The 25,371-nt window shown below is 44.3% G+C and overlaps 1 protein-coding gene across 1 annotated transcript in view; it reads left to right on the top strand.

Annotated features, from left to right (window-relative positions):
- Positions 1-25,371, top strand: part of bco2a (beta-carotene oxygenase 2a) — a 114,755-nt gene that overhangs the window by 67,700 nt on the left and 21,684 nt on the right. Inside the window, exons 6-10 of the mRNA XM_084178438.1 lie at positions 3,969-4,097; positions 9,728-9,888; positions 16,796-16,963; positions 19,430-19,567; positions 22,900-23,082. Coding sequence (XP_084034564.1) covers positions 3,969-4,097; positions 9,728-9,888; positions 16,796-16,963; positions 19,430-19,567; positions 22,900-23,082 — 779 coding nt within the window. The remainder of the gene's footprint in view (positions 1-3,968; positions 4,098-9,727; positions 9,889-16,795; positions 16,964-19,429; positions 19,568-22,899; positions 23,083-25,371) is intronic.

Genomic DNA, 25,371 nt, shown 5'->3' with positions numbered 1-25,371 from the left:
AGTACAGTAACGCTAACGTTAGCTAACTCAATCAATCACCATGCAAGCATGAGATAAGCCTGAAAAATAGCTTGGTTGTATTAACCCAGATAGAGAATAAGTCAAATCTAGCTAATGTAAGTTAGCTAGCCAGCTAACCTAGCTAACGAGTGAAACACTGTGTCCGACAGTCCAGACGTTTTTTTATTTACCATTTTCAAATCAGCCAAAACACCATTAGTATGTCAAAATAACGTTAGCCGTTTTCCACTCGTCAGTCACTCAGTCACACTACAACTAGAATACTTGCAAGTATTCTGGTGGAATTCACACGCTGGTGGCAGGAGAATTAACCCGCTGGCTGGGTCTAATATCCATAGCCCAACCTTAATAACCCAGCACCAACAACCCAACCTTTCTGTATTTACAGAACACAACCCAACTATTGACCCAATGCCTGCAACCCAAAAATTGGGTCATGCAAACAACCCAACATATTTTAGAATGTACCTTACATCTCAAAGTTGTTTGCATGACCCAACCTGTCTGGTGCACACATTTCTCTGTCCTCAGTTTGCTTGAAGGCCTCAATCTGTATTTTTGCCTTGTAGTTAACTGATTGCAAACTAGAAAGAGCGAAGGAACAATACTTGATCAAGATGAGATAGCTACTAACTTAAAGCAAAGAAATATCTAATTGTTACAAACAATGAATGTATGAGCTACATTTATGAGAATACATGCATTTACTTACCTTATCAATCTTGAAGATGATAGATTCATTTATCACTCAAAAAAAGTGTTATGAGTGAGTGCACCACAAGCATATTTCCATGTCAAGCCTCTTCAACACCACGAGAAGGGTATCCATCACAAAAGTAAAGTTTTGCTTTGATGTCAAATATACTCAAATTGTTGAAAGCTAGCAAGATACATTAGCTGGTATACTAGCTAACATGCTACTGAAGCATGACACTAGCATATTCACATGCATATTCCTATTAAATATCAAAAATATGATAGCTAATGTTAGCTAGCTAAGCGCTAGCCAGTCAGTCAGTGGCGCTGACAGTTCGAAAATGGTATCAACAAAATGTGTTTCACTCTATCCCATAAAACATGACATTGCTAACTAGGCATCATTTAGCTAATACAATTTAAAAGTTTATTAGGAAGTTTAATAACTGTGGCTATAAATGCAAAAAAATCGACCTTCACAATAAGTGTATCCAGATCACGTATAACATTTGTAACTGGTTGCGGTGCATCCACCGCCATATCTTCTTCAGCACTGTGGCCTCTTTCCCCTTCAACTCTATACACCGCCTCATGTGTTCACCAGAAATGGCTTTTGGTAAGCTGTTTGCCACTAGTGGCAATAAATGTTGTTGCCACAGGTTTGACACAGATACAAATAGAATCTTGAGAGAAATGTCTGCCAGAAAAAAAACTCTGGCGAACTGTTTGCCACTAGTGGCAATACATATTATAGTTGCAAATGGTTTGCCGCAGATTTACCACTAGTGGCAAAAGTTTGCAAATGTACAGTGGGGAAAATAAGTATTTTTCAGCCACCAATTGTGCAAGTTCTCCCACTTAAAAAGATGAGAGAGGCCTGTAATTTTCATCATAGGTACACGTCAACTATGACAGACAAAATGAGAAAAAAAATCCAGAAAATCACATTGTAGGATTTTTAATGAATTTATTTGCAAATTATGGTGGAAAATAAGTATTGGGTCAATAACAAAAGTTTCTCAATACTTTGTTATATACCCTTTGTTGGCAATGACACAGGTCAAACGTTTTATGTAAATCTTCACAAGGTTTTCACACACTGTTGCAGGTATTTTGGCCCATTCCTCCATGCAGATCTCCTCTAGAGCAGTGATGTTTTGGGGCTGTCGCTGGGCAACACAGACTTTCAACTCCCTCCAAAGATTTTCTATGGGGTTGAGATCTGGAGACTGGCTACACCACTCCAGGACCTTGAAATGCTTCTTACGAAGCCACTCCTTCGTTGCCCGGGCGGTGTGTTTGGGATCATTGTCATGCTGAAAGACCCAGCCACATTTCATCTTCAATGCCCTTGCTGACGGAAGGAGGTTTTCACTCAAAATCTCATGATACATGGCCAAATTCATTCTTTCCTTTACACAGATCAGTCGTCCTGGTCCCTTTGCAGAAAAACAGCCCCAAAGCATGATGTTTCCACCCCCATGCTTCACAGTAGGTATGGTGTTCTTTGGATGCAACTCAGCATTCTTTGTCCTCCAAACACGACGAGTTGAGTTTTTACCAAAAAGTTCTATTTTGGTTTCATCTGACCATATGACATTCTCCCAATCCTCTTCTGGATCATCCAAATGCACTCTAGCAAACTTCAGACGGGCCTGGACATGTACTGGCTTAAGCAGGGGGACACGTCTGGCACTGCAGGATTTGAGTCCCTGGCGGCGTAGTGTGTTACTGATGGTAGGCTTTGTAACTTTGGTCCCAGCTCTCTGCAGGTCATTCACTAGGTCCCCCCGTGTGGTTCTGGGATTTTTTTGACCCCAAGGCGTGAGATCTTGCGTGGATCCCCAGATCGAGGGAGATTATCAGTTGGCTTGTATGTCTTCCATTTCCTAATAATTGCTCCCACAGTTGATTTCTTCAAACCAAGCTGCTTACCTATTGCAGATTCAGTCTTCCCAGCCTGGTGCAGGTCTACAATTTTGTTTCTGGTGTCCTTTGACAGCTCTTTGGTCTTGGCCATAGTGGAGTTTGGAGTGTGACTGTTTGAGGTTGTGGACAGGTGTCTTTTATACTGATAACAAGTTCAAACAGGTGCCATTAATACAGGTAACGAGTGGAGGACAGAGGAGCCTCTTAAAGAAGAAGTTACATGTCTGTGAGAGCCAGAAATCTTGCTTGTTTGTAGGTGACCAAATACTTATTTTCCACCATAATTTGCAAATAAATTCATTACAAATCCTACAATGTGAGTTTCTGGATTTTTTTTCTTCTCAATTTGTCTGTCATAGTTGAGGTGTACCTATGATGAAAATTACAGGCCTCTCTCATCTTTTTAAGTGGGAGAACTTGCACAATTGGTGGCTGACTAAATACTTTTTTCACCCACTGTATGGCAACATTTTGTGGTACATTATTTAGTTTGCAGCAAATTTGCCACAAACCAATAAGAAATTAATTTTTATAAGGGAGCTACTAAATGTTATGTTTGATTTTTTTTCTAGTGGCACTGGTGCTCCCAAATTAAAATTCCAGGTAGCACAGCCAAATATTTAGGAGCATATACGACCAGAATGGTAGCACCGTAGAGCCATGATGGGGTTTTCATCAAGCTCACTTAAAGGGGCACTTCACCGCTTCTTAACTTTGACAACATAGGAGGTCATTTTCTTAGGACCTTTCTTCAGAATGTAGAACATTACTGTAGACACTGGTATGGTGCAGGAGACATAAAATGGTGAAGTGTCCCTTTAAGGCAAATATCGCAATATACACAAGTCTGTGTCTATTTCTGCATCTTAAACCTCAGTGCGACTTGAGATAGAACTAATAGTGTGGATTTAAACCAGTAAAATATATTATATAAACTTTACTTATGTTTTGCCTAGCTCAGATGGGTGAGGGGGTAATTATCTTCCTCAAACATACCAAGCTGTCATGACAACCCCATAGACAACAGTGGTGTTTGTGTTGAGCAATGAGAACACACTGGGTGTTAATTTCCGAAAACATATTATATAATCTCTGTGAGATACAATTTATTTATTGTATATAAGTATTTGTATACAAATATTTCTTGTTTATATACAAGTGTGTGTTTTACGTGGCTCTGACACAATATCACAGGGTGACAGGTTGTGCAGAAACAGTGTTCCTGTGAGTTTAGGTGATTATGTATTGTATACACCAGTGTTGTGACACAATATTACAACACTGTGAGAGGTTGTGTACTAACTGTGTCCCTGTCATTTCAGGTGCCTTGTATAACATAATCAAAGTGCCCCCTATGAAGAACAACCCTGAGGAAACCCTGGAGGGGGCCAAAGTGCTCTGCTCTATTGTCCCTTCAGACAAGGTCAGGCCCTCCTACTACCACAGCTTCGGTAAACCTACCAAACACTTCAACATGTCAAGTACCCATGCAATAAGAGCCAAAACATAATCATGGCTGTGTCCTAAATATCAGCCTTGTCCCTTTATAGTGCACTTCTGTTGACCAGGGCTGGTCAGAAGTAGTGCACTATATAAGGAAGAAGGTGCCATTCGGGATGCAACACATGACTTCCCTTAGATACTGTCACTGTACGTCTCTATCATATCCGTGAGGTACAATATGTACCCTGACATTAGATTACAAACCTCACATATCATCACCCAAATAAAAGCCTACTGCCTAGCCTAACCGTTGCGCGAACAGGGTTGCCAGATTTGGTTGAAAACATTTCAGGGGTGTTTGTGGGGGGGTTCATTTAATTTGTGGGGGGGTTTCAAGTGCATGGGGGGTGGAAATGGGGGAAGGTATCGTGGAGGGATATGATGGAGGAAATATTACTATGATGGGGGATTTATCAATAAATGGGGGGCAAACACAGGAGCAGTTTATAACTGAATAAAAATAAAACCCCAGGAAAGGGGGTCTGAGCTGGCAACCCAGAGTAAACATAGTTACAATCTAAGTCCTCACTGATAGCCATTGAGTATAGAGATAATGTCCGATTTCAAAAGGAAACGGCTCGCTGATGAGGAGATACAGTGAGGGAAAAAAGTATTTGATCCACTGCTGATTTTGTACATTTGCCCACTGACAAAGAAATGATCAGTCTATAATTTTAATGGTAGGTTTATTTGAACAGTGAGAGACAGATTAACAACAAAAAATCCAGAAAAACGCAAAAATGTTATAAATTGATTTGCATTTTAATGAGGGAAGTAAGTATTTGACCCCTCTGCAAAACATGACTTAGTACTTGGTGGCAAATCACAGAGGTCAGAAGTTTCTTGTAGTTGGCCAACAGGTTTGCACACATCTCAGGAGGGATTTTGTCCCACTCCTCTTTGCAGATCTTCTCCAAGTCATTAAGGTTTCGAGGCTGACGTTTGGCAACTCGAACCTTCAGCTCCCTCCACAGATTTTCTATGGGATTAAGGTCTGGAGACTGGCTAGGCCACTCCAGGACCTTAATGTGCTTCTCCTTGAGTCACTCCTTTGTTGCCTTGGCCGTGTGTTTTGGGTCATTGTCATGCTGGAATACCCATCCACGACCGATTTTCAATGCCCTGGCTGAGGGAAGGAGGTTCTCACCCAAGATTTGACGGTACATGGCCCCGTCCATCGTCCCTTTGATGCGGTGAAGTTGTCCTGTCCCCTTAGCAGAAAAACAACCCCAAAGCATAATGTTTCCACCTCCATGTTTGACGGTGGGGATGGTGTTCTTGGGGTCATAGGCAGCATTCCTCCTCCTCCAAACACGGCGAGTTGAGATAATGCCAAAGAACTCGATTTTGGTCTCATCTGACCACAACACTTTCACCCAATTCTCCTCTGAATCATTCAGATGTTCATTGGCAAACTTCAGACGGGCATGTATATGTGCTTTCTTGACCAGGGGGACCTTGCAGGCGCTGCAGGATTTCAGTCCTTCACGGCGTAGTGTGTTACCAATTGTTTTCTTGGTGACTATGGTCCCAGCTGCCTTGAGATCATTGACAAGATCGTCCCGTGTAGTTCTGGGCTGATTCCTCACCGTTCTCATGATCATTGCAACTCCACGAGGTGAGATCTTGCATGGTGCCCCAGGCCGAGGGAGATTGACAGTTCTTTTGTGTTTCTTCCATTTGCGAATAATCGCACCAACTGTTGTCACCTTCTCACCAAGCTACTTGGCGATGGCCTTGTAGCCCATTCCCGCCTTGTGTAGGTCTTGTCCCTGACATCCTTGGAGAGCTCTTTGGTCTTGGCCATGGTGGAGAGTTTGGAATCTGATTGATTGATTGCTTCTGTGGACAGGTGTCTTTTATACAGGTAACAAGCTGAGATTAGGAGCACTCCCTTTAAGAGTGTGCTCCTCATCTCAGCTCGTTACCTGTATAAAAGACACCTGGGAGCCAGAAATCTTTCTAATTGAGAGGGGGTCAAATACTTATTTCCCTCATTAAAATGCAAATCAATTTATAACATTTTTGACATGCGTTTTTTTCTGGATTTTTTGTTGTTATTCTGTCTCTCACTGTTCAAATGCACCTACCATTAAACTTATAGACTGATAATTTCTTTGTCAGTGGGCAGACTTACAAAATCAGCAGGGGATCAAATACTTTTTTCCCTCACTGTACAATAAATATTTGGTAATTCTGATGAAGAATCTGTATATGAGAGTGAGTCGGATCAATCAGATAGTGACGAGGAATATCTGCCCCCCCCCCCCAACCTTCTGGACTGTGAGCGTGAGATGTCTGAGGAAAATGGTGCCCACACCAACCTTGCAGGCAATGAGCATCCCTCACCTCCCCAAGATGCTGGTGCTGCAGCCAATCTTATAGGCTGTGAGGGAGAAGTTGAGAAGCATGGTCCCTGCTGCTGGAGATCCTGTCACTTCACACCATCAGAGATAGACTTCAACGACACCCTGTCTGGTGTACAAAGCACCCTGCCTACCCACTCAGAGTCAGAGGGTTTTAAACTGTTCTTTAATGAGGAATTGGTGGAGAATGTGGTGCAGGAAACCAACAGGTATGCCCTTCATCATATTACAGAAAAACCCAAGGCTCTCTACAAAGTATCAAAATTCAGAATGCCTTTAGCCTACTAAATATGCACATTTGTTTGCAGGTATTCTCATGAACTGAAAGAAAAGACTGCCCCTGGTGTAAAAGGGAAGCTCTCAAAATGGGTGAACACTACCATCACTGAAATGTACTGTATACCTTCCTGGTCACGGTGCTGCTGATGGGGCTAGTGAAGAAGGGCTCTGTGAGGGACTACTGGACCACTGACTCCATGCGGCAGACCCCCTTTTTTCCCAACCCTTTTCTCCCAGTAGCACTTCCTTGTCTTGCTGAGAGCACTCCACTTTGTGAGCAACGCCACTGCCAACCTCACTGACCCCCTTCACAAAATTAGGAATGTCTAGGGCAGCTTCACCAGGGCATTTGGAAGAGTGTTTGTGCCTCACATGGACTTGTGCATTGATGAGTCTCTCATGGCTTGGAAAGGAAGACTTTCATTACGGCAATACATCCCATTGTTTTATGTGACTGTCTGACAGGATATGTACAGGACCTGATCATCTACACCGGTACCACCACAGATATAAGGCATTTTGAGGGTCGTGGCATATCTGGATCAGTGGTGATCACCATGCTGCAGCCTTACCTCAGAAAGGGGCACTGTATTTGCGGACAAATGGTACAGTAGCGCTATCCTTTTCCAGTACCATCTGAGGGAGAACACAGGGGCCTGTGGCACAATGACATTTTTCAGGAAGGGGATGCCAATATTCAAAATTAAAATGAGCAAGGGGGAGGTGGAGTTCCAAATGAACGGGGAGATAATGGCAGTGTAATGGCACGACAAACGTGATGTCCATTTTCTGTCCACTGTGCATACCTCCAAAATGTCGGACACAGTAAAAGTAGATATGTCACCAGAGAGAGGAAAATGAAGCCAGACTGTGTCTTGGAGTACAACAAGAACATGGGAGCAGTTGACAAAGTGGACATGCAGAACAGTTTTGTTGAGTGTGACAGAAAATGCCTTAAATAGTACAATAAGCTATTTTTCAACCTAATAGACATAGCTCTCCTCAACAGCCACATTATCCACTGGCAGGTCACAGGACAGGTGATCTCGTACCAGCAGTACAGGATAAACCTGATGCAGCAGCTCCTTGAGGACCACCACACTCATCGTCATCCGTCTGCTGGGGGCCAGTCTGCCTCTGACAATCCTCTACGCCTCACTGGATGCCACTTACCAAGTGATGTCCCTCAGACCAACCTGCAAGGAAAAAGCACAAGGAGGCATTGCAAGGTCTGTCTAACATCTACCCGACGACAGAAACAAAGGAAGTTGACCAAGTATATGTGTGAGCCATGTGACTGCCTTGTGTGCAGTTCCTTGCTTTGGCGAGTATCACACCCTGAAGCACTACTAAGTGGAAAGTAGGCTTATAGTGGCTGATACAATTGTTGCTTTATGCTGATATTTTAAAATATATAATTGTAAAATGTATTGAAATGTATGACTTGAGGTGTTTGATGGGGGGGCGGGGATTGGGGAAATGTTCCCAAAAAATAGATGTTGTTTGTTTACCTGAAATTAAATACTTTGTTTGACTCCTGGGCTCCATTTCTGAAATGAAACAGAAAAAGAAAAGTATGTAATCAACTTTTGTTATTCCTTGATTTGTAATGCATTCTCACAATTATGTTTTATCATTTGGCCAAATAGTTGTTGGCTAGGGAAAATATGATTTGATTATTTCAATCAGCCAACAACCTTTAGCCTAACCTGTAGACTCCTGTAGACTAAAGAGCACGATTTGAGTTGTTACATTACATCGACTTTTCCTAGAAATATACTCTAATACTTGAAGTTTATACAAATGTAACCACGTTTTGGAAGGAGAGCTAACTGGGCCACCCACGTAACATTCAGCCCGTAGATGGCGCTAAAGCATAAACCTAGATAATCCTGTTTAGCTCCATAGTTTAAAATAACCCATTATATCTACAACCTCGCTTCACTCATGCCACGGTCTCTGCATACAATTTAGCTGATTACACACACGCACCATTCAATCTGATCACCGGCACAAACTACTTCATTTTGTTGTTTACATAACTTTGTCCACCACTCTGTTCTCATTCTCCTCCGTCTCGACCAGACTAAAACCTATCCAAGCCATAATACTCATCGCATTTGATGAGAAATATCTTCCTCGCTTGGTGACGAGGCATGTATCTGCAGGCTACATGTCCAGTGGTGATAATATGTTGACATGATGATGAAATGTAGCCACCGCTGTAGCCTAGTATTTAGGATGCCAGCGTTTCCCTTCGCCATGATCGGCATATGTAATATATGCTCATACCTCACTCTCACTTTGTTTGTTCACCACTACGTTATCAAATAAACCGGACTCAGCGCCTCAGGTTTCCCGCCCTATCTCACGTGCTCAACCCCTCAGACAGGCTAATACCAAAGCCTCTTTCAGATAATAATACATGTAATATAGATGCTAATAATAATTATACAATTATCAATAATACTATACAGTAGATACTCGCTGCTACTACTATAGGAATAAAGTTTTAGAAAGCCTTAATTTGAAGCAGACATTGTGGTGTTGATACAATGAGGAGTGTAGAGAATAGTGTCAAAATGCAAAAATCAAATTCTGGAACCGCGTGCAAAAAGAACTCAAGGTGTAAGGGCCGTTATTAATATTTAGAACTTAAGCGTCAAAAGGTTAACCCTCCCTGTACCCATGTACACACAATCTCACAATGTCACTACACAACTGTATCTCAGCAATGACAATCATTGTGAAAATGCCTTGTGTATTTACAGGTATATGTATCTCTTCCTCTCTTTCTGCAGCAAAAAAAAATATTAATGAAAGTCAATTCAGGAAGTGATTTTAATTGAAAAATTTAAAAACCTTAAATTCAAATCGACCCCAACCCTGATGAAAACAATGTGTTTGACATGTATTTTCCCTTTTTCCTGTAGCCATGTCAGAGAACTATGTGGTGTTCATAGAGCAGCCTATCAAGATGGACCTGCTGAAGATTGTCACAGCCAAGCTAAGGGGGAAGGGGATCAGTGAGGGGGTCTACTGGGACCCCAAGCAAGATACTGTCTTCCACCTGGTTGACAAACACACGGGACAGGTGAGAGGTGGACAGGACAAGGCTTTTAAAGGCTTTTATAATGCAAATAAATAACTAATATGGTTATATTACGGAAGCCCTGAAGCCCAAAGCAAAAATATATATAAAAACGTAACGTTTTTAAATTATCTCGTTCAAAACGACTTATTGTCTCGTTTGAACGACTTAAGATTTTTTTTTTAACTAAGTCATTTGAACTACTTATTTGTTATTTTGTCTAATTAGGCCTAGTTTCTTATGCAGCTCTTCAGACCGTGCAAGGGTTGCTGCACCCATTAATTCACTGATTCCATCCATTGATATGATTATTCATTGACAGTTGTTTGATAGAAAGTAGAATATCAACTAGATATACAGTAGGCCACCGTGGGTGGGGTCACATTAATTAAAAGAACAGTGAAAAAGGAAATGAAAAATGCTAGGCAGAGCATGCCCAGAGCTTGTGGCTGAGCAGTACTGGAGTGAAATTGGAGCAGGAGAGAAGGCTGACACCATTGTTTAAATCTGCTTGAATTACGCTGTGCTCATAGCTCCACACTCGCCCACTTGCATGCTCTGGTATTCAAAAGCAGCCCTGCTTTAGGCTATCAAAGAACTGTCAATGAATAATCATATCAATGGATGGAATCAGTGAATGAATGGCTGCATCACCAATTACACGGTCTGACAAGCTGCATATTATAGTACTGTGAAAAAATATTTTCCCCTTTTCAAATTTTCTCTACTTTTGCATATTTTTGATACTGAATGTTATCAGATCTTCAACCAAAACCTAATATTAGATAAAGGGAACCTGAGTGAACAAATAACACAACAATTACATACTTATTTCATTTAAAAAACCGATGCAACACCCAATCCCCCTGTATGAACAAGTAATTGCCCCCTTACACTCAATCACACTACCACCACCATGCTTGACCATTGGTATAAGGTTCTTACTGTGGAGTGCAGTGTTTGGTTTTTGCCAGGCATAATGGGACCCATGTCATCCAAAAAGTTATACTTTTGACTCATCTGTCCATAGAACATTATTCCAAGAGTCTTGATGATCATCCTGGTGCTTCCAGGTGCTTTTTGGCAAACTTGGGTCAACTTTTTGGATGAGATGGGTCCCATTACGTCTGGCGAAAACCAAACACTACAATCCACAGTAAGAACCTCATACCAACGGTCAAGCATGGTGATGGTTTGGGGATGCTTTGCTGCCTCAGGACCTGGATGACTTGCCTTAATAAAAGGAATCATGAATTGTGCTCTGTATCAGATCATTCTACAGGAGAATGTCAGGCCATCCGTCTGTGAGCTGAAGCTGAAGCGCAGCTGGGTCATCCAGCAAGACAATGATCCAAAACACACAATCAAGTCTACATGAAAAAGGTTAAAAAGCAACAAATTTGAAGTTTTGGAATGGCCTAGTCAAAGTCCAGACCTAATCCCAATAGAGATGTGGCAGGACTTGAAATGAGCAGTTCATGCTTGAAAACACACAAATGTCACTGAGTTAAAGCAGTTCTGCATGCAAGAGTGGGCCAAAATTCCTCCACGGCGATGTGAGAGACTGATCTACAACTACAGGAAGCATTTGGTTGCATTCATTCTAGCTAAAGGTGGCACAACCAGTTATTGAGTGTAAGGGGCAATTACTTAATGTCACGGTTTCGGCCGAGGCTGCTCCTTCTCCTTGTTCGGGCAGGCTTCGGCGGTCGTCGTCTCCGGAGTACTAGCTGCCACCGTTCTATGTTTCTATGTTTGATTGGTTTTGTCTGTTTTGCTACACCTGTTCCTTATTAGTGTTTAATTAGGCTTCCTATTTAGTTCTCTTGATTTTGGTCAGGTGTTGTGTGTAATTGTTCTGTGTCACGTTGTGTGTTAGTTCGTTTATTCTGTTCTCTCTGACTTTTGTTGTTTTGAGAGAGAGTTCCGCACTTTGTGCGCCTTAGCTTACTTTACTGTTGTGCGTAAAGTTCGCCTGTAGCCTGTTGCCGTGTATGGCTCGTTGTTTTGGACTTTACTAAAGACGCTGTTCGAAACCTCTGTGTGTCCTGCGCCTGATTCTACACCACCCCTACACTCAACCTTGACATAATTACACACCAGTTATGGAATCAGCAGGAGCTACAGCACCCAGTGAAAATCATTGAGGAGCGTCTTCGTGGACAGGAGGACAGTATTAATCAAATCGGACACGCTCTGGATAGAGTTATGAACACCCTCCATCGATGGGAGACCAGCGGGGTACCCACGCCCCCACCTACCACACCAGCACCATCGATGAGTCCGCCTGTCCAACTTCCGGAACCCAGTGGGATTCGGCTCTCGCTCCCGAGGGCGTACGACAGCACCGCTGCCGGGTGTCAAGGGTTCCTGCTGCAAGTTGAACTCTACCTCGCCACCGTACACCCGGCGCCCTCAGGACACGAGAGCGTTTCCACCCTCATCTCCTGTCTCACCGGCAAGGCGTTGGAGTGGGCCAACGCCGAATGGAGGAGAATGGACGCCGCTACTATCACCTATGCGGAGTTCTCCCGCCGCTTCCGTGCAGTGTTTGACCATCTACCAGAGGGGAAGGCGGTGGGGGAGCGTCTATTCTACCTCCGGCAGGGGATGAGGAGCGCTCAGGATTTTGCGCTGGAGTTCCGGACTCTAGCGGCAGATGCAGGGTGGAATGAGCGGGCCCTCATAGATCACTTCCGCTGCAGCCTCCGGGAGGACGTCCAGAGAGAGTTGGCGTGTAGGGATACCACGCTGTCGTTTGACCAATTGGTGGACATGGCCTTTCGGCTGGACACCCTGCTCGCCACTCGCGGGCGTCCCGGGTGGGGGTCGCCCATTCCACCCTCCAGCACCTCCGAGCCGAGGCCTATGGAGCTCGGAGGTGCTGGCGCTAGAGAACGGAGGAGAAGGAGCCCGATCGGGGCCGTCCCCTGCACCAACTGTGGCCGTGGAGGGCACACCGCGGCTAGGTGCTGGGGAGGGTCTCCTGGTGGAAGAGAAGGCAGGCCACGCATTGGGGAGTCCTCCCAGGTGAGTAGGCGCCCCACTTACCCAGAGCTTTCTGTCGTACACATAACTATACCTGTTTGTTTTCCACAGGTTGCACCTCGTTCCCAGCATAAGGCGCTAGTAGATTCAGGCGCAGCTGGGAATTTTGTAGATCGTAAATTCTGTGTAGAGTTAGTGATCCCTCTCCTTTCGGTAAATAATCCTTTCCCGGTACATGCCCTAGATAGCCGTCCGTTAGGATCCGGGTTGATTAGGGAGGTCACAGTGCCACTTAGGATGGAGACGCAGGGGGGTCATGAGGAGACGATTCAGCTCTATCTGATCGACTCTCCTGCGTATCCGGTGGTACTGGGGCTTCCCTGGTTGATTACCCATGATCGTACTATTTCGTGGCGAGAGAAGGCTCTTAAGGGGTGGTCTGCCCAGTGTGAGTCTGGGTGTTTCCGTAGGGGTGACCTCGGTGGAGAGTCCGAACCAAATGCCCGCACTGCACACTCCCCCCGAGTATGAGGATTTGGCACTCGTGTTTAGCAAGACGAGAGCGGCGCGGTTGCCGCCTCATAGACAGGGGGATTGTGCGATAGACCTCCAGGCAGGAGCTGCGCTCCCGCGGAGCCATGTGTATCCTTTGTAACAAGAGGAGAAGATGGCGATGGAGACATACATTGCCGAGTCTCTGAGACAGGGATACATACGGCCTTCCACTTCGCCCGCGTCCTCAAGCTTCTTTTTTATGAAGAAGAAGGATGGAGGTTTGCGCCCGTGTATTGATTACCGCGGTCTCAATCAGATTACTGTAAAATATAGTTATCCTCTCCCTCTGATTGCGACTATGACGGAGTCAGTACACGGGGCACGGTTCTTCACAAAATTGGACCTCAGGAGCGCATATAACTTGGTGCGCATTAGAGAGGGCGATGAATGGAAGACAGCATTTAGTACTACCTCCGGTCATTACGAGTATCTCGTCATGCCATACGGGTTAATGAATGCGCCATCAGTCTTCCAATCCTTTGTAGATGAGATTTTCCGGGACATGCAGGGGCAGGGAGTAGTCGTGTACATAGACGATATTCTGGTGTACAGTTCTACCCGAGCCGAGCATGTAGCCCTGGTGCGCCGAGTGTTGAGGAGGTTGTTGGAGCATGACCTGTATGTCAAGGCAGAGAAATGTCTGTTCTTCCAGGAGTCGGTCTCCTTTTTGGGTTATCAGTTGTCTGCGTCAGGGGTGAAGATGGAGGTTGACCGTGTGTCAGCCGTGCGTAATTGGCAAACCCCAACCACGGTTAAAGAGGTGCAGCAGTTCTTGGGTTTTGCGAATTACTACCGGAGGTTTATCCGGGGCTTTGGACAGGTGGCAGCTCCCATAACGTCCCTTCTGAAGGGGGGTCCGGTGCGCTTGCGGTGGTCAGCGGAGGCGGACAGGGCTTTTGGGAGACTGAAGGACCTGTTTACCTCGGCTCCGGTGTTGGCGCACCCGGATCCCGCTTTACCATTCCAAGTGGAGGTGGACACGTCTGAAGCCGGTATCGGGGCCGTTCTCTCACAACGGTCCGGCACACCACCTAAACTCCGCCCCTGTGCTTTTTATTCGAAGAAGCTCAGTCCGGCGGAGCGTAATTATGACGTAGCGGACAGGGAGCTGTTAGCCGTGGTACAAGCCCTAAAGGTGTGGAGGCATTGGCTTGAGGGGGCTCAACACCCTTTTCTCATTTTGACTGACCACCGTAACCTGGAATACATTCGGGCAGCTAGGAGGCTGAGGCTCTATTTACCCACGTCTTCCGGCATTACGGGGTACCCGAGGATATAGTGTCTGATCGAGGCCCCCAGTTTACCTCCAGAGTTTGGAGAGCGTTTATGGAATGGTTGGGGGTTTCGGTGAGCCTTACCTCGGGATACCACCCGGAGAGTAATGGGCGGGTTGAACGGGTCAACCAGGATGTGGGTAGGTTTCTGAGGTCGTATTGCCAGGGCCGGCCGGAGGAGTGGGCGAGATATGTTCCCTGGGCCGAGATGGCACAGAACTCTCTCCGCCACTCCTCCACTAAACTAACCCCTTTCCAGTGTGTGTTAGGGTACCAGCCGGTTCTGGCACCTTGGCATGAGAGCCAGATCGAGGCTCCTGCGGTGGATGAGTGGGTGCGGCGCTCGGAGGAGACGTGGAACGCTGCACACGTCCACCTGCAGCGGGCCATCCGTCGACATAAGACGAGCGCCGATCTCCACCGCAGTGAGGGGCCAGTGTACGCACCTGGAGATCGAGTCTGGCTCTCCACCAGAAACCTGCCCCTCCGCCTGCCCTGCAGGAAGCTGGGTCGGCGGTTTGTGGGGCCATTCAAAGTCCTGAGGAGATTGAACGAGGTGTGTTACAGGTTACAACTGCCCATTGATTACAATAATATTAACCCCTCGTTCCATGTGTCTCTCCTCAGGCCGGTGGTAGCTGGTCCACTCCAGGACTATGAGATAGAAGAGACTCCTCCGCCCCCGTTGGACATCGAGGGGGCTCCGGCGTACACTGTTCGGTCCATCCTAGATTCGAGACGCCGGATGGGGGGTCTTCAATATCTCGTGGAGTGGGAGGGGTACGGCCCGGAGGAGCGGTGCTGGGTGCCGAGGAGGGACATCCTAGACCCGTCTCTTCTGGCCGAGTTCCATCGTGGTCATCCCACGCGCCCTGCTCCGCGTCCTCCTGGTCGTCCCCGAGGCCGGGGTCGGCGCACGGCTGGAGCCGCGCGTCAAGGGGGGGGGGGGTACTGTCACGGTTTCGGCCGAGGCTGCTCCTTCTCCTTGTTCGGGCAGGCTTCGGCGGTCGTCGTCTCCGGAGTACTAGCTGCCACCGTTCTATGTTTCTATGTTTGATTGGTTTTGTCTGTTTTGCTACACCTGTTCCTTATTAGTGTTTAATTAGGCGTCCTATTTAGTTCTCTTGTTTTTGGTCAGGTGTTGTGTATAATTGTTCCGTGTCATGTTGTGTGTTAGTTCGTTTATTCTGTTCTCTCTGACTTTTGTTGTTTTGAGAGAGAGTTCCGCACTTTGTGCGCCTTAGCTTACTTTACTGTTGTGCGTAAAGTTCGCCTGTAGCCTGTTGCCGTGTATGGCTCGTTGTTTTGGACTTTACTAAAGACGCTGTTCGAAACCTCTGTGTGTCCTGCGCCTGATTCTACACCACCCCTACACTCAACCCTGACACTTAATTTGATGTTGCATAACTTTGTAAAAAAAATATATATGTTAAGGATAAAACATTTTGTTGTGTTATTTGTAAACTCAGGTTCCCTTGATTTAATATTATGTTTTGGTTGAAGATCTGATAACATTCAGTATCAAACATATGCAAAAATAGAGAAAATCAGAAAGGGTGCAAATACTTTTTCAGGGTACTGTAAACTGCTCAAACAAGGTAATAAGTAATTCAAACAACTTAGTATCTCGTTTGAACGACTTAGTAAAAATACAAATGTTCTACTAAGTCATTCAAACGAGATACTAAGTCATTTGAACAAGATAATTCCAAGAGTACATTTATTTTCTTTTTGGCCTTGGGCTTTGTTATTTTTCATATGAAAAGATAATTGCTTGACTGTATGGGAAGTACAGAAGCGCTAATCTATGATACTATATCATAATGTGTCTAATTATCATAAAAGTAGCACATATAGCAGTCATGTTCACCAGTGAGTAATACACTGAATCAATGATACAGCTAGTAACTGAGCTACTTACTAAATTGCTAAATGACCAATAAATGATATTTTATTTGATCTAATCTTTGTCCCACACTCTATTATCTTCTCTAGACCAACACAGCAAAGTAATTTTTTTCTCTCTTTCTCTCCTCTATCTCCACCAGACCAGCTCAGTAATGTTTGTCCCCTCTCTCCTCTGTCTCCTCTAGACCAGTTCAGTAAAGTTCCACACCAAGGCTCTGTCAGTGTTCCACCAGATCAATGCTTATGAGGAGGACGGCTTCCTGATGCTGGACATTTGTTGCTCTGACAGCGGAGAAGCCATCAACAACTACCTCATCCAGAACCTACGCAAGTCAGGGGAGGCTCTCGATCAGGTCAGCATGGAAATACAGTGCCTTCAGAAAGTATTCACACCCCTTGACTTTTTCCACATTTTGTTGTGTTACAGCCTGAATTTAAAATGTATTAAATTGAGATGCTTTGTCACAAAATATTCCAAAACATGCATCCTGTTTGCAACAAGGTACTAAAGTAATACTGCTAAAAATCTGGCTAAGCAATTAACTTTTTGTCATGAATATAAGGTGTTATGTTTGGGCAAATCCAATAAAACACATTACTGAGTACCACTCTCCATATTTTCAAGCATAGTGGTGGCTGCATCATGTTATGGGTATGCTTGTAATCATTAAGGACTGGGGAGGTTTTTTTGCACAGGCAAAATCCTAGAGGAAAACCTGGTTCAGTGTGCTTTCCAACAGACACCGGGAGATGAATTCACCTTTCAGCAGGACAATAATCTAAAACACAAAGCCAAATCTACACTGGAGTTGCTTACCAAGAAGACAGTGAATGTTCCTGAGTGGCCAAGTTACAGTTTTGAATTAAATCTGCTTGAAAATCTATGGCAAGACCTGAAAATGGTTGTCTAGCAATGATCAACAACCAATTTGACAGAGCTTGAAGAATGTTGAACAGAATAATGGGGAAATGTTGCACAATCTAGTTGTGGAAAGCTCTTAAAGACTTACCCAGAAAGACTCACAGCTTTAATTGCTGCCAAAGGTGCTTCTACAAAGTATTGACTAAGGGGTGTGAATACTTGTGTAAATTAGATATTTCTGTATTTAATGTTCAATACATTAGCAAAACATTTAAAAAACTTATTTACTTTGTCAATATGGGGTATTGTGTGTAGATGGGTGAGAGAAAAATAATATATAATCAATTTTAAATTCAGACTGTAACACAACAAACTGTGGATTAAGTCAATTAGTGTGAATACTTTCTAAAGGCACACACACAAGTAAACACACACAAACACACACATGCACGAACACATTCAATCTTAGAAAAAAGGGTTCCAAAAGGATTCTTCAGCTGTCACCATAGGAGAACCCTTTTTGGTTTCTATATGGAACCGAAAAGGGTTCTACCTGGAACCAAAAGGGTTTTACCTGGAACCAAAACTACAGTATACTGAACAAAAATATACACTCAACATGCAACAATTTCAAAGAGTTTACTGAGTTACAGTTCATATAAGGAAATCAGTCAATTGAAATGAATAAATTAGACCCTAATCAATGGATTTCACATGACTGGGAATACAGATATTCATCTGTTGGTCACAGATACCTTTAAAAAAAGGTAGGGGCGTGGATCAGAAAACCAGTCAGTATCTGGTGTGACCACCATTTGCCTCATGCAGCACGATACATCTCCTTCGTATAGAGTTGATCAGGCTCTTGATTGTGGCCTGTGGAATGTTGTCCCACTCCTCTTCAATGGCTTTGTAAAGTTGCTGGATATTGGTGGGAACTGGAACATGCTGTCATACATGTCGATACAGAGCATCCCAAACATGCTCAATGGGTGACAAGTCTGGTGAGTATGCAGGCCATGTAAGAACTGGGACATTTTCAGCTTCCAGGAATTTTGTAGTGATCCTTGCGACAATGGGCTGTGTATTATCATGCTGAAACATGAGGTGATGGCGGTGGATGAATGGCACGACAATGAGCCACAGGATCTCGTCACGGTTTCTCTGTGCATTAAAATTTCCATCGATAAATTGCAATTGTATTTGCTGTCCGTAGCTTATGCCTGCTCATACCATAACACCACAGCCACCATGGGGCACTGTGTTCACAACGTTGACATCAGCAATCCGCTCGCCCACACGACGCCATACACAGGGTCTGCGGTTGTGAGGCCGGTTGGACGTACTAAAGTTCACTAAAACGACATTGGAGGCGGCTTATGGTAGAGAAATTAACATTAAATTATCTGGCAACAGCACTCTTGGACATTCCTGCAGACAGCATGCCAATTGAATGCTCCCTCAAAACTTGAGACATCTGTGGCATTGTGTTGTGTGACAGAACTTCACATTTTAGAGTGGCCTTTTATTGTCCCAAGCACAAGTTGCATCTGTGTAATGATCATGCTGTTTAATCAGCTTTTTGATATGCCACACCTGTCAGGTGGATAGATTATCTTGGCAAAGGAAATTGACAATTTATGGGATCTTTTATTTCAGCTCATGAAACATGGGATGAACACTGTTGCGTTTATATTTTTGTTCGGTGTTGTTCTTCAAAGGGTTCTCCTATGGGGACAGCCAAATAACCCTTTTAGGTTCTAGATAGCACGAAACGCACGCACGCACGTAGACACACACACACACACTAACACACACCGACACACACACATACACACAAACAACACACAGAAATCTAAACACACTCAAACTCAAAACACACCCATTGATACCACACATATTTATGCTGTGACATTGTGATGATGTGATGTTCACGTGCGCTGTATTTGTTCCTCAGGTGTACAACAACATGTACAGAGCGTTCCCCCGGCGCTTTGTTCTGCCCCTCAATGTGACCAACGACACACCGACAGGTGTGAACCTCAACACACGTCCCGCCAGCTCTGCCACTTCTTTCAAAACAGCCAATGATAAGGTATACTGAAAATTAGCAAGTTTCTGTTATCTATGTGTTGATGTTAGTGATATTTTGGTATGTTGGAAATTTGCATATTTCTGTTGTCTGTATGTGTTGTTGTTAGTGATAGTTTGGTATTTTAGAAATGTGCATGTTTCTGTAATCTGATTGTGTCCTTGTATTTCTGCGATCTTTTGTGTGTGTGAGAAAGATATGGCCAGGGGGGATGAGTGTACTGAACTGTCAAAGTATTTTGTTAGCTATTCTGGCGAGTCTGCAACTGGGGGATTGCCAGTTCAAATCCTTGTCCAACTGGAAAGATCTGTCGGGAAGTGAGCTGGCAACCGGAGGGATGCTGGTATCTAATCCTACAGTAGATGCCATTGCCTTGAGCAAGGCACTTAACCCCCCCAAAACAACAGCTCCCCGCGTGCCCAGTGTGGCAGGCCCCTGCACCACTCCAAAACCTGTATATGTACTGTAAGTATGTATGTATCTGTGTCTTTCGGAGGAGTTGGGTTAAAAGCGGAAGTCAAATTTCGGTTGGACCTTGTGTGCAATTGACCAATAAGTGATCTTTGTCTTTCCAACACCCTTTGTTCATGTGTTAGAAAGATCGAGGTGGGGTGGAATTACTGTACTTAACTGTCAACGTCTTTTATTTTTCTTATTTTTGTACATGTTTTCGACCTTCTCAAGTGTGACAAGTGTTTGTGGAGAGTTCCAGTGCACTTGTTATCTTACTGTGGTGAATGAAGTACAACCTACCTACATGCTCTGGAACTTTTCCCCTGCCAAGTCTGGTTGTTGACGACAGTTTTTTGCAACATGATAGTTGTTCCCAACATTACAGTTGTGTGTTTGGACTTATTCCAAGTACTATAGCTCTATAACATATCTGACCTACAGACAAACAAATAAATAAATAAATATATGACAAATCATGCCAAGTCAGTAATGTGACAAGACTGTATGCAGTATGGAGGAAGGTTGAATATTTTCCTGGTATTTTACAAATGTTCCATCGCGAGAATAAACCCCGTATTTCCCACCCAAACCGGAACTGTCATTCAAAAGCATTATAAAGCATATACAGTGCCTTGCAAAAGTATTCATCCCCCTTGGCGTATTTCCTATTTTGTTGCTTTACAACCTGTAATTTACATTTATTTTATTTGGATTTCTTGTAATGGACATACACAAAATAGTCCAAATTGGTGAAGTGAAATGAAAAAAAATTACTTAAAGGAAAAGTGGTGCGTGCATATGTATTCACCCCCTTTGCTATGAAGCCCCTAAATAAGATCTGGTGCAATTAATTACCTTCAGAAGTCACATAATTAGTTAAATAAAGTCCACCTGTGTGCAATCTAAGTGTCACATGATCTAAGTATATATACACCTGTTCTGAAAGGCCCCAGAGTCTGCAACACCACTAAGCAAGGGGCACCACCAAGTAAGCAGCACCATGAAGACCAAGGAGCTCTCCAAACGTGTCAGGGACAAAGTTGTGGAGAAGTACAGATCAGGGTTGGGTTATAAAAAATATCTGAAACTTTGAACATCCCACGGAGCACCATTAAATCAATTATTACAAAATGGAAAGAATATGGCACCACAACAAACCTGCCAAGAGAGGGCTGCCCACAAAAACTCATGGACCAGGCAAGGAGGGCATTAATCAGAGAGGCAACAAAGAGACCAAAGATAACCCTGAAGGAGCTGCAAAGCTCCACAGCGGAGATTGGAGTATCTGTCCATAGGACCACTTTAAGCCGTACACTCCACAGAGCTGGGCTTTACGGAAGAGTGGCCAGAAAAAAGCCATTGCTTAAAGAAAAAAAAAAGCAAACCCGTTTGGTGTTTGCCAAAAGCCATGTGGGAGACTCCCCAAACATATGGAAGAAGGTACTCTGGTCAGATAAGACTAAAATTGAGCTTTTCGGCCATCAAGGAAAACACTATGTCTGGCGCAAACCCAACACCTCTCATCACCCCGAGAACACCATCTCCACAGTGAAGCATGGTGATGGCAGCATCATGCTGTGGGGATGTTTTTCCATCGGCAGGGACTGGGAAACTGGTCAGAATTGAAGGAATGATGGATGGTGCTAAATACAGGGAAATTCTTGAGGGAAACCTGTTTCAGTCTTCCAGAGATTTGAGACTGGGATGGAGGTTCACCTTCAAGCAGGACAATGACCCTAAGCACATTGCTAAAGCAACACTTGAGTGGTTTGAGGGGAAACGTTTAAATGTCTTGGAATGGCTAGTCAAAACCCAGACCTCAATCCAATTGAGAATCTGTGGTATGACTTAAAGATTGGTGTACACCAGTGGAACCCATCCAACTTGAAGGAGCTGGAGCAGTTTTGCCTTGAATGGGCAAAAATCTCAGTGGCTAGATGTGCCAAGCTTATAGAGACATACCCCAAGAGACTTGCAGCTGTAATTGCTGCAAAAGGTAGGTCTACAAAGTATTGACTTTGGGGGGGGGGGGGGGTGAATAGTTATGCACGCTCAAGTTCTTTTTTTTGGTGTTATTTCTTGTTTGTTTCACGATAAAAAAATATTTTGCATCTTCAAAGTGGTAGGCATGTTGTGTAAATCAAATGATACAAACCCCCCCCAAAAATCATTTTAATTCCAGGTTGTAAGGCAACAAAATAGGAAAAAAGTGGCTTGCAAAAGGGGGGTAAATACTTTTGCAAGCCACTGTAAATATGTCTGGATTTGATTAGCTTTGATCAGCATGAAAATTCAAACCTGATGCTACCTGAGCCTGATGAGACTTATATTAAATACATTTTATGAGCCCTACATTAAAGGCATTTAATGAGCCCAAGCCCAAAAAAGCCCAGATGATTGTGACATTAGCCAATACATATATGATATAGGCTACTGCACATTATGCAAGACAGAAAAACATAAAATACCATATATGTAGCTAGCTATATGCTCTCTTGGGTAAATAAATAAATGAAATTAGCTCCAGCAGGCTAATCTTTTTGACTGTGAACTATATTACTGTACTTTATTGCATTATATCCTACTGTATTATGTGGACTGGAATTACACACCTTGTTCAAACCATGATAAAGCAGAAGAGAACATGCGATTCTGTTGCAGCACATTTACTTAAGTGTTTCCTTTAATTTGGCAGTTACCATTACAGTACATGTGGACTTCTGTGGGAACCGTAAATAGCCACTCAATCACTGATGAAGGAGCTTGTGTTGAAAAGTTTCAGCTTTCTTTGAATCATTGAAGGAAATTAAGTTGCCGGTTTTTACCTTTTATTAACTATTGTTCAGCCATTAATCAGTTTGGTCTTTTTGTGTCCTGGTCAGGTGGTGTGCCAGTTTGAGGATCTCCATGGAGAGGACCTTTATGAGTACGGCGGTCTGGAGTTCCCCCAGATCAACTACAGCAAGTTCAACACGCGGCCCTATCGCTACTTCTACGGATGTGGCTTCAGGCACCTAGTGGGAGACTCACTCCTCAAGATCGACCTGGAGGAAAAGAAAGTCAAGGTGAGTTTTGTAACAATAGTATTCTTATGTGTGCTTCTCTCTTGATGCTACTCTGTCACAGAGTGCTTTACTGCTGTCATACACACAGAGAGCTTTGCTGTACCCAAGTCATGGCAAGGATAATCTCAGCACCCAGAACCAAATCTCACATGCAATTGTTAAGTCTATCATCAAATCAAATCAAATTTTATTGGTCACATACACGTGTTTAGCAGATGTTATTGCATGTGTAGCGAAATGCTTGTGCTTCTAGCTCCGACAGTGCAGTAATATCTAACAAGTAATATCTAACGATTTCACAACATATACCCAATACACACAAATCTAATATCGAATATATACATATATATGGACAAGCGATGTCAGAGCGGCATGGACTAAAATACAGTAGAATAGTATAGAATACAGTATATCCATATGAGATGAGTAATGCAAGATATGTATAATAATATGATATTTAGCAGACGCTTTTATCCAAAGCGACTTACAGTCATGTGTGCATACATTTTTACGTATGGGTGGTCCTGGGGATCGAACCCACTACCCTGGCGTTACAAGCGCCATGCTCAATCAATTGAGCTACAGAGGACCACCCTGTAGCTCAGTGGCTAGTGTTCCATTTCTTAAAGTGGCCAGTGATTTCTAGTCTATGTCTACAGGCAGCAGCCTCTAATGTGCTAGTGATGGCTGTTTAACGGTCTGATGGCTTTGAGATAGAAGCTGTTTTTCAGTCTCTCGTCCCAGCTTTAATGCACCTGTACTGACCTCGCCTTCTGGATGATAGCAGGGTGAACAGGCAGTAGCTTGGGTGGTTGATATCCTTGATGATCTTTTTGGCCTTCCTGTGACATCGGGTTCTGTAGGTGTCCTGGAGGGCAGTGTAGTTTAACCCCGGGAATGCTTTGGGCAGACCGCACCACCCTCTGGAGAGCCATGCGGTTGCGGGCGGTGCAGTTGCTGTACCAGGCGGTGATACAGCCCGACAGGATGCTCTCAATTGTGCATCTGTAAAAGTTTGTGAGGGTTTTAGGTGCCAAGCCAAATTTCTTTAGCCTCCTGAGGTTGAAGAGGCTCTGATACGCCTTCTTCACCACACTGTCTGTGTGGGTGGTCCATTTCAGTTTGTCAGTGATGTGTACGCCAAGGAACTTGAAGCTTTCCACCTTCTCCACTGCAGTCCCGTCGAGGTGGATAGGTGGGTGCACCTTCTGCTGTTTCCTGAAGTCCACGATCATCTCCTTTGTTTTGTTGACGTTGAGTGAGAGGTTATTTTCCTGGCACCACACTCCCAGAGCCCTCACCTCCTCCCTGTAGGCTGTCTCGTCATTGTTGGTAATCAAGCCTACTACTGTTGTGTCATCTGCAAACTTGATGATTGAGTTGAAGGCGTGATTGTGATTTTTCTCTATACTGACGTGACTGGGGCCACGCAGTCATGGGTGAACTGGGAGTATAGGAGTGGGTTGAGCACGCAACCTTGTGGGGCCCCAGTGTTGAAGATCAGCGAAGTGGAGGTGTTCACCACCTGGGGGTGGCCCGTCAGGAAATCCAGGACCCAGTTGCACAGGGCTGCGTTCAGACCCAGGGCCTCGAGCTTAATTATGAGCTTGGAGGGTACTATGGTATTGAATGCTGAGCTATAGTCAATTAACAGCATTCTTACATATGTATTGCTCTTGTCCTGATGGGATTGGGCAGTGTGCAGCGTGATGGCGATTGCATCGTCTGTGGATCTATTGGGGCGGTAAGCAAATTGAAGTGGGTCTAGGGTGGCAGGTAAGGTAGAGATGATATGATCCTTGTCTAGTCTCTCAAAGCACTTCGTGATGACAGAGGTGAATGCTATGGGGCGATAGTTGTTTAGTTCATTTACATTTGCTTTCTTGGGTACAGGAACGATGGTGGACATCTTGAAGCATGTGGGGACAGCAGACTGGGATAGGGAGAGATTGAATTTGTCGGTAAACATACCAGCTAGCTGGTCTGTGCATGTCTGAGGACGCAGCTAGGTATGCCGTCTGGGCCAGCAGCCTTGCGAGGGTTAACACGTTTAAATGTTTTACTCACGTCGGCCACGGAGAAGGAGAGCCCACAGTCCTTGGTAGCGGGCCGCGTCGGTGGCACTGTATTATCCTCAAAGCGGGCGAATAATGTGTATAGCTTGTCCGGAAGTAAGACGTCGGTCTCGGCGACGTGGCTGGTTTTCCTTTTGTAGTCCGTGATTGTTTGTAGACACTGCCACATAGGTCTCTTGGCTGAGCCTTTGAATTGTGACGCCACTTTTTCTCT

This window comes from Coregonus lavaretus, assembly GCF_964263955.1.
Source record: "Coregonus lavaretus genome assembly, chromosome: 15".
Classification (NCBI taxonomy): Eukaryota; Metazoa; Chordata; class Actinopteri; order Salmoniformes; family Salmonidae; genus Coregonus; species Coregonus lavaretus.
The sequence above is the reverse complement of the archived record's forward strand: the minus strand, read 5'-3'. Positions and strand labels throughout refer to the sequence as shown.